Source organism: Rhinolophus hipposideros (assembly GCF_964194185.1).
Source record: "Rhinolophus hipposideros genome assembly, chromosome: 9".
NCBI lineage: Eukaryota > Metazoa > Chordata > Mammalia > Chiroptera > Rhinolophidae > Rhinolophus > Rhinolophus hipposideros.
Window position 1 is genome coordinate 25187678 of NC_138055.1, and position 8859 is coordinate 25196536.

The 8859-nt window shown below is 35.4% G+C and overlaps 1 protein-coding gene across 3 annotated transcripts in view; it reads right to left on the minus strand.

Moving 5' to 3' along the window:
* A2M (alpha-2-macroglobulin) overlaps positions 1 to 4015 on the minus strand; it is a 35874-nt gene extending 31859 nt beyond the window's left edge. For 2 of the 3 annotated variants that reach the window (XR_013994071.1, XM_081060782.1), the window contains exons 1-4: positions 3847 to 4000; positions 1339 to 1522; positions 263 to 422; positions 51 to 103 (exon numbers count right to left, since the gene is read on the minus strand). Coding sequence is in view for 2 of the 3 variants with exons in the window: in XM_081060782.1 (XP_080916908.1) it covers positions 51 to 103; positions 263 to 422; positions 1339 to 1522; positions 3847 to 3932 (483 nt within the window). In the remaining variant the exon portion in view is untranslated. Of the gene's footprint in view, positions 1 to 50; positions 104 to 262; positions 423 to 1338; positions 1523 to 3846 lie in introns of all 3 variants that reach the window. The other variant, XM_081060783.1, reaches the window with a different exon arrangement.
* Between the last annotated feature and the right edge of the window lie 4844 nt (positions 4016 to 8859).

Genomic DNA, 8859 nt, shown 5'->3' on the forward strand with positions numbered 1-8859 from the left:
AGCCTGTTTATACAGATAATAATGATTCTATATAGATATTAGGGACTCACCAACTCATTCAGGGGGTGAAAATTTTCATCCAACGATACAACACGAAACTTCACTGAAACAGAAATATTTTTCATGAGTCCCAGAAATCTTAAACTAGGTTGGTAAGACAAATTATTACGGAACAAGGATTACAAGGCTTTTGACTGGGGAATAGGCAGGAGAAGAAGATCTTTCCTTTTTGAAGTTGGCCTAACTGTAGGCCTCTTTTTACCTGTCTGCCCTGGTTTGTAGATGGGTTTGTCTGTCTGGACAAAGACCAGGCTCTCTTGGTTTTTAACCACCACTGTGGTCCGCCTCTTGAATTCTTGGGTTGGTCCTTTCACTTGGACAGTGAGGAACATTACCTCTTCATTCGATGAAGATCTTGGGACCTGAAATACAGGTCCCAGGAGAGATCCTGAGAATCCATTCAGTCTTCCACATTCCCTTCCCACCCCTGTTCCACTCCTCCCTGTAGATCTTGCCCCTCCTACTTAACCTCACTCCCTCATTCTTACCAGGGAAAATTGGCATGGAAAGGAGTTACTTCTGTCATTTTACAAATGGGAAGAGAGAACACAAGATGAAGGAAAATACATCAGTAAGAGCAGAAAAATCGTGAGACTCACATCACCTTATACATCAGCCAATACAGTCTCAGTTCAATTACATACTGAACTTTCCCAAGTCATATGTGCTAAAAGTGCATGGTAGAAGCATATATTAAAGTTAAGAGAAAGAAAATCACAATATTTTATTGCTGCAGGTTATAAGCATTTTACATATGAGTAACACTGAAGAGTTATTGGATCATCAGAATTTCTACAACTTTCACTCTTAGAGAGTATGGGGTGATGTATTCCTGTCAGCCCACCACTGAGGCTCATGTTGAGTATTGGCATAATTTGCTTTATTAATATCTTCCCATTTTAATTTTAAGAAGTCACATTTTCCCTTTGTCTAGTGCATATTGCTTCTTTTAGTGGCTAATAGGAATTTCTTTGATCATTAAGTTGATTTTGTGTGTGCGTGCATTAGTAGTTTATTCATTTATGCTGTTTAATTCCATTGTGTGACTACATAATAGTTTTTCTTTATTAATTTCTAAGTTGATTTTTAATATGCTGTAAATATTTGCTTCCCATGGTTGGAAATTTATGCATTGCTTCTTAATTTCTACAGTTAGTTGCTACATTTAGATTCCTTCCTGAAGTCCCTGCCAGCCTCTGAAAGCCTTATCTTGGCTGAACTCTAGATCTCTAGGACTCTGACCAACAGAAGTAAGTATATTAAGTCAGTCATACTCACAGTGAAGGAGACACAGTGGAATAAGTCCTTCTTGGCCACCAGGTCAGTGAAGAGGCTCCTATTCTCCCTGAGAGATTCCAAGGAAGCACTTACTGTCACCGTCTCATTCAGATGGCTCAGAAGGACGCAGCCCTTCTCAGGGGTCTCAGTGTGGAGCAGAGAGGGGACAAGCACCATATACTGTCTGGAAATGGGGAAGTCCAGTTAGAGGAGAGTTTAGGAGGAAAGGCATTGTTATCAACAGCACTGTTTTCCTTCAAAATTACTGTTACTATCATTAGTTCTATACCAAGAGAAGACATTGATGAGTATAAAATTAATCTTTGTTGTTGAATGGCACATATGAGAATTATTCCCCTGTTCATCGTGAGTACCATGGCAATGAACATTTTGCTTGAAGTAAGCCTTAAGTAGGTTAAAATTTGTAGGTATCCCTTACTGTAAGGAACCCCAAAAATGTAAGCATCTGAACTCAAATTAAAAATATGCTAATTATATTTATTCATATTGTAAGTCTATTCTACATTGGGATTCCTGTAAAAAGCAAACAAGTTTTCAGGTGGGACACTACAGAAACCAATCAATTTGCAGAACTTTTATTGAGTATATTTATATATTCAATAACCCTGTGAATATGGTATGGCAAGTACTTGTTTTCCACTTTACAGGTGTGCAATTTGAAGCTTAAAGCAAGTGAATCATTATTTTAAAGTCTCAGTTGTGACAAGCAACTACTGAAACCGTTGTGTGTTACCTAACCCTGGATGTTTGCATTTTAAATATTTGCCTTTCAACTCATGACTAGACAATAGTTCCACTCAAAAATGGCCTTCTAGTGATTGAATTTTGGGTCTTGGTAACTCATGAGCAAAACAGAAACTTTCCCAGTACCCTCATATATAATTCTTTTGACCTGTAGTTTTCAAACATTTTTGCTCACAGAACTCTCAAAATAATTTTTAGACAGTATGTATTCCTTGCATGTTTTAAGGAGACATCTATTTTTCCTATCACAAGTATAAATAATAGCAAAAGATATTATTTATGATGCTATTTTAAGTTAAAACTTGTATTACTCTTGTATAAGTTTCCCATGGAATTTTAAATATCATAGCGATATGATATCCAATAGAAATTATTTTTTAAAATACATTAACATATTCTTTTCATAATGATCAGTAATTTAACATCTTTTCTTTTTTTTCTCCTTAAACTTGAATTTCCATGCCACTAACCACACAGAAGTTTATCCTAAGATTTTCATGCTTTAAAATACTTTATGGATCACTCTTCCTTCTTTAATAACAAGTATATACATAAAGGTACATATCTAATATTATATGTGGGTATATAAATTTAATTTTAACTCAAATTTAATGTGACTATAACATTATAAATGTTGAATATTTTCTTCTGGATTGAATTATTTTCAAAAGTCTTACTCATATACAAGTGATCAAAACAAAATGAATATATTACAAATTATAATTCATACGTATTAGATATAAAATCAGAATACTTTTGAAGCACACTTTTAAAGAATGATGAATTGTTTTTATATATCCATGGATAGATATTCCTTATTGTAAGAATTAAACAAGGTCTAACATTAATTCTGTTGCTATTTTTGGTTTGTGTAGATGTAAGTGACATGAAAAATTATTCACATAAAAGTAAATGAATGACAGATAAAACAGTTATATCATTATTATCAGTTCTTGTAACACCTCTGCATCACATGCCAAAAGTCACCCAGTGCCCTATTACCAAGAATGACTTCTAATTATCTATCAGCTGGTATTTCCTTTAGATCTTCCATCAATTTTGTTGAAACAAAGAATCTGTCACCAAATGATCTGCAAAAGGATTTTCTCCCCCATCCTTAGAATCCCTTTGCTTTCTCAACATCAATGTCAGTATTTCAAATTGTCCTTTCTTTGGCACCCTAAAGATTTTTATACTCCAAGGCAATGCTCCATGGTGATATCTGATTGAGGGAGAGATCTGTCTTTCTTTTATTAAGTGAAAGGTGGGCAATTAAGAAAGGGGAGGTAAGAAAAAATAAATAGGATGGCCTCAGGGAGGTTAATATGAATGTGAGGAACTAAAAATTTATTCCTTTAAACATATCAATTTCCAACGCCCCTTAGATAGTCCTTCTGTATCCCCAGAGAATTTAGAAATTCAGAGATCTAGAGAATTGGAAAAAAAAAAAAGGGTAAGAATAAGTGAAAAATGAATAAACCAGACTTATGAAATCTCATTATTGGAAGAGAACTCAGAGATAAGAAATTGATAGTATTATAGGAAAGAGAAATGAATAATACCGAGGAGAACCTGAAATAGAGGAAAGGACTTTTTTTTTTTTTAACACTTAAAACTGCATATTAATGAATCAAGCAAGAGTTTATAACAGATATATAAAGTGGTTGCTGCACAGAATATTCCAATTCAAAGCAGCAAAAAATAAGGAAAGGACTCTAAGTTTATGCTCTATGTGAAACTCACGGTTTTCCAGAGACTGATGCATCTGTAGGCAAAAAGACCAGAAGGAGGAGAAAAAGACTTGGATGAAGGAGTTTGTCCTTCCCCATGCTGCAGGGTGAAGGGGCCAGAGGAGACCAGACTGTATTGTACCCTACTCCCTGCAGTTGGTCTGGTCCAAAGCAGTCTTCAGAGCAACTGGGTTTTATATTGCTCTCTGAGCAAACAGGAAGTTCCACCCCCACAATGTGTCGAAACAAAGGAGAAGTCTCTAAACTTTTCTGGAAGGGTCATTGCTCTCAGGGGCCTAATTACAGTCAAGGTTAATTCCTAGCCAGCTAAATAGAATTCCTGGAGGGATAAAATCCATATCCCATAAATGCTCACTTTCTCTGGGTTTTACTATAATGCAGCTAATCGGCTTTTTCAAACCTTTTTCTCTCTTACTCTCCCCTCCACAAAACCTTTTATGCCTTTTCTCACATCTCTTGCATGAATAGTTAGTAAGGGAAGCTACAATTTAAGCAGTACTGGACAGGCTCAAAATAGATTTTTACTGCAAGTCTGTGAGCCTACCGTAAATGTTGAAGTGGTTTCAGAATTCAGTAATCCTCTATGGAAATGATACTGGATTAGACTAATAGGTTTTAGACTTTAGGGATATTACTGGATTGCAGGTGGAGAGCTAGGTCCTGGAAAAATGATAACTGAAAATATTTTCCTGTATTAAGAAAGTGAGAAGAGGGAAGGAGAAATAGACAGACCTCATAAATAAGCTTTGACCTACTGTGCCTAACAGAAATCCCAGTTGCCTTTACCATCTACTATACAAACCATTTTTGTTACTGACTTCTAAATATGCTGGTCCTTACCAATCTTTAGTCATATAAACTATTTCATCCATCCATTCAATCATCCATCTATTTGGTTGTTCTACAAGTATTTATTGTACCTAGTAGGGCTAGTATCATGCAAAATCATGGAGATGGAATGGGAGTTAGTACAATTATGTAGGTGAGAGACGATGGTGTTTTGAACTAGGGTATTCATAATAAGTTTGGAAAGAGGTTGATGTATATCATATTTAAGAGGTAAAATGATAGTGTCCACTGAATATATGAATGTGATGGATAAAGGACAATGTGTCTTTCAATTTTCCTGTCTGGTTACTGAATGAATTGTGTTGCCTTTAACTGAGTGAAACAGGAAACACAGGATGGGAACGGGAGAAGGACAGAGAGCTGAGGGTTAGAAAGATAAAGAGTCTAGTTTTAGAAAGTGCTTGTGGGATATTCAAGTATTAATATTCATAGAGAGTTTAACATTTGCATTTAGAGCTTACAGCAGTGAGGTCTAATAGAAATCAATATGAGTCACCTATGTAAATTTACATTTTCTGGTAGTCACATTAAAAATAAAAATACAGATTAATTTTAACAATATACTTTATGTAACTCAGTATATTTAAAATTTTATAATTTCAACATTTAAGCAATGTAAAAATTGTTAATGAGATACTTTACATTATTTTTTTTGTACTAAGTCTTTGAAATCTGGTATGGATTCTGCGCTTACAACACCTATCAATTTAGATTAGCCACATTTCAAGTTTTCAGTTGGCTCATGTGGCTACTGGTTACTATATTTGACATAGTAGGTTTAGAGCAATGTTTTTCAAATATGGATCACCATCCATAGTGAGTTATGATATCATGATTTAGTGAGTCATGACCAAGGTTTTACAAAAAAAATAGTGGGGCAATTAATTTTTCTTTTCAAATTCAAGCAGAAAATGAGTTTTCATCAAACGTTTAAAATTACCCTCTTACATATTCTGATGTTTTAATTGTTTAATGTTTTCATTGTATTCCTGCAATTCTTTCACTTTGCACACTGCAGAAATGTCAACTTTTATTCAAAGTTTAAGTTGGCAATGAGACACTAAACATTAGAGGAATAAATCAAGGGATGCAAATAAAAAATATAATATAATAAAATAGAAAATATAGTGTATCAAACAGAAACAGTGAAAATATAGTGTATCAAACAGAAACAGTGAGTTTGGAAACATCTGTTGCACATAGTTTCAGCAGAAACTGTTGATTGTGTCCTATTACCCCTTCTCCAATTGTATCTTTAATGGTATAACTCCTGAGTTTAAGCTAGGCATTGTCTAGCTAAAAACATTCATTTCTTTCTGGAAGTCGGTATCGCATATGACTAAGTCCTGGTGAGTGGAGCGTAAGTGGAAGTGATGTAGTCTGCCTTCAGTTCATGACTTACAAAGGAAGGGTTTAGAGTCTGTGCTACTCCCTCTTCCTGACCGCTGGCTGGAATGTAGACATGATCACTGTAGTCAGAGCTTCTATTGTATGGTCTATATAAGATGGAAGCCATGTGATGAGAAAGGCAGAATATCATGCATGACACAGACTGAGTCCCTAAATCATCCAAAGGCCATTCTAGCCTATACTTTCACTTAAGGAAAAATTAATTCTCTTATTTAAGCTATTGCATTTCGAGATCTATTTATTAGAGCAGTAAAACTTGTATCCTAACTAGTATCATTTCTCTTTCTTTATTACTATCTCTATCTGATCATCTTTATCCTTAATTGTGACTGTCCTAGGTCACAATGTAAAAAATACATACTTTGTGAAAATGTGATCACAGTATTACATTGTGAACTAATGAACAACCTTTGTTATTGTAGGTTAAAGTGAAAGCAATCTGAACACCACCAGTTTACCGAGATCTGGCCTACTTATACAGATTAAAGATTTATCAGCTTATTCAGTTTATTTGGAAAGCTGATGCCATGGAAATAGATGATAATACTGACATAGGATATGCTGATAAAAAGAGAAAGAGCCCAGGATAGCACCTTAAGGAACACCAGTGTCTAAGTGATGGGCAGGGGCACAGAAGTGGAACAAGAAGGGAGAGAGAGAGAGAGAGAGAGAGAGAGAGAGAGAGAGAGAGAGAGAGAGAGAGAGACAACCAGGAGAAGGTGGGAACTCTGAGTCCCAAAGAAGGGACAATTTTAAGAAAAGATTAATCAGGAAAAGATTTTTACTAGTCAGAGTGATTGGGGCTTTATGCCAAGACATCTATGTTAATACCACATAAAATAAAAATCATTTCAAAAGTTTGCATGATTTTATAATGTGTTAATTCAAAATAGAACTTCAATTGTTCTTAACAATCTAGATATAACTAAACACTTATTTGTAAGATTAGTTACTTAAAGTAGGAGGGGAACCAATAACATTAATAACATTCATTTGGTTCCTTGTTATAAATTACAATGATGGTCAGTAAAGATTGTTATGGCTTAAATCCCTGTCTAGTCATCTCAAATGCTACTGTGAAATTAAATAACAGGTTGAATGATCATTATTCTGCTGGATTTAGAGACAAGAAGCACATTGGAAGCCAGCTGTTTCAGTGTCTGTAGGACAGACTCCTGATTGCAGTTTGTGGGGAAGTGAGAGGAATGTGAGGACCTGGAACTAATGTCCCAGAATTTGTCTGAAGGGGAGGAGAATGGTAGGGCAGAGATGTTGAACTGAGAGGGAGGTTTCCTTAAGAGGAGAGAGAATTAAACAAGTTTAAATGAAGTGTTGCTTCTATAAATGCCGGGTGGCAGGATCAAATGAAAGGGGACAGGTTGGACATTGTGGAATGAGAAGTGACAATCCCAAGAGAAAGGACTCTGAGGATGAGTGAGGTGGATGTATTAATAAAGTGGATGGAGGAGTTATCCTCAGGAGAAGTGACACTACTTCAATATAATCATAGATAAAGATAAAAGTTAGATCTGAAGTGCTCCTTTCACCAAGATAGAGCTTTCTTATTTTGGCAAGAAGGAAAATGAGCTTGAGGGGAAAAAAAATTACTGGATCAGGTGTTGGGACACCTCAGTCCTAGTTCTTAGCCCCTGGGTAACTTGGCTGGTTAACTGCTCTAAGCCTCTTGCCAAAAAGTATGGGGATAATAATATGTGTGCTATCACCTTCGTGGGGTAGTTTTACACAAGATGCTATATGTAACAGAGCTTTTATAACTGTAAACCTGACTATTGGTGAAAATTAATATTTATATTTTGAATCTTTATGAGTGAGGAAGAGCTCTGTTTCATACCTGGTCTGGGCCTTGGTATACGATGGCATGCAAATAAAGATAGTTAGGTTACCTGAGTAAACCTTGACAGAAAAGAAGGGGCACAACTTGGACAAGATCTATACAACTTTGAAGGATTTAGCAAAAATTTACTGTTAGTTAAGGTGAAGAGGTAAGAGAGAAAAGAAAGAGAAAAGTAGAAAGGAAGTTCATGGTAAACAAAGTAAAGGAACAAAATGCGGGAAAACACATGCCATTAAGAGCAAAGAAGGATTCTTAGGAAATTGAGAAAAAAATAGGAGTAGGAGGTATATGGGCCTTAATAAAAATAAATAGAAAAAAAAAATTTTCCCTTGTACTGTTGTAGAGCTTGCCAGAAACTGAATGGATCATCTCCAAGAGTACCACTTGTTACATTTAGTTCACTTTGGCTGAGAAAAGAGAAGGTTTAGGCTGGTGTAGTTCCTAATAGTAATGATAATGAGGGATATTTCAGACATTTCAGCTGGTTATATATTAATCACCATCAAAACCAAAAAGCTTGGTTAATGGCATAGGATATTTACTCTATCAGAGAATGTATTTGCTTTATTTCTGCCTGAGTGTCTTTGGCAAATAGGTATCCACAGAAATGTGCTAAAAGATCAGAGTGTTCTCATTTGTGCTATCTCATTAATCCCCTTGTAAAATCTTAAATGAGAAAAATATTTGAATGTACAGGGATAAAAAGCATAACAAATCCTCAGATTCTTTTTTTTTTTTAAAGCTCTTACTTTTTTTTGTTAAATTTTTTTTTTAATTGGGGTAAGGGGAACAGGATTTTATTGGGGAACAGTGTGTACTTCCAGGACTTTTTTTCCAAGTCAAGTTGTTGTCCTTTCAGTCTTAGTTGTGGAGGGCGCAGCTCAGCTCCAG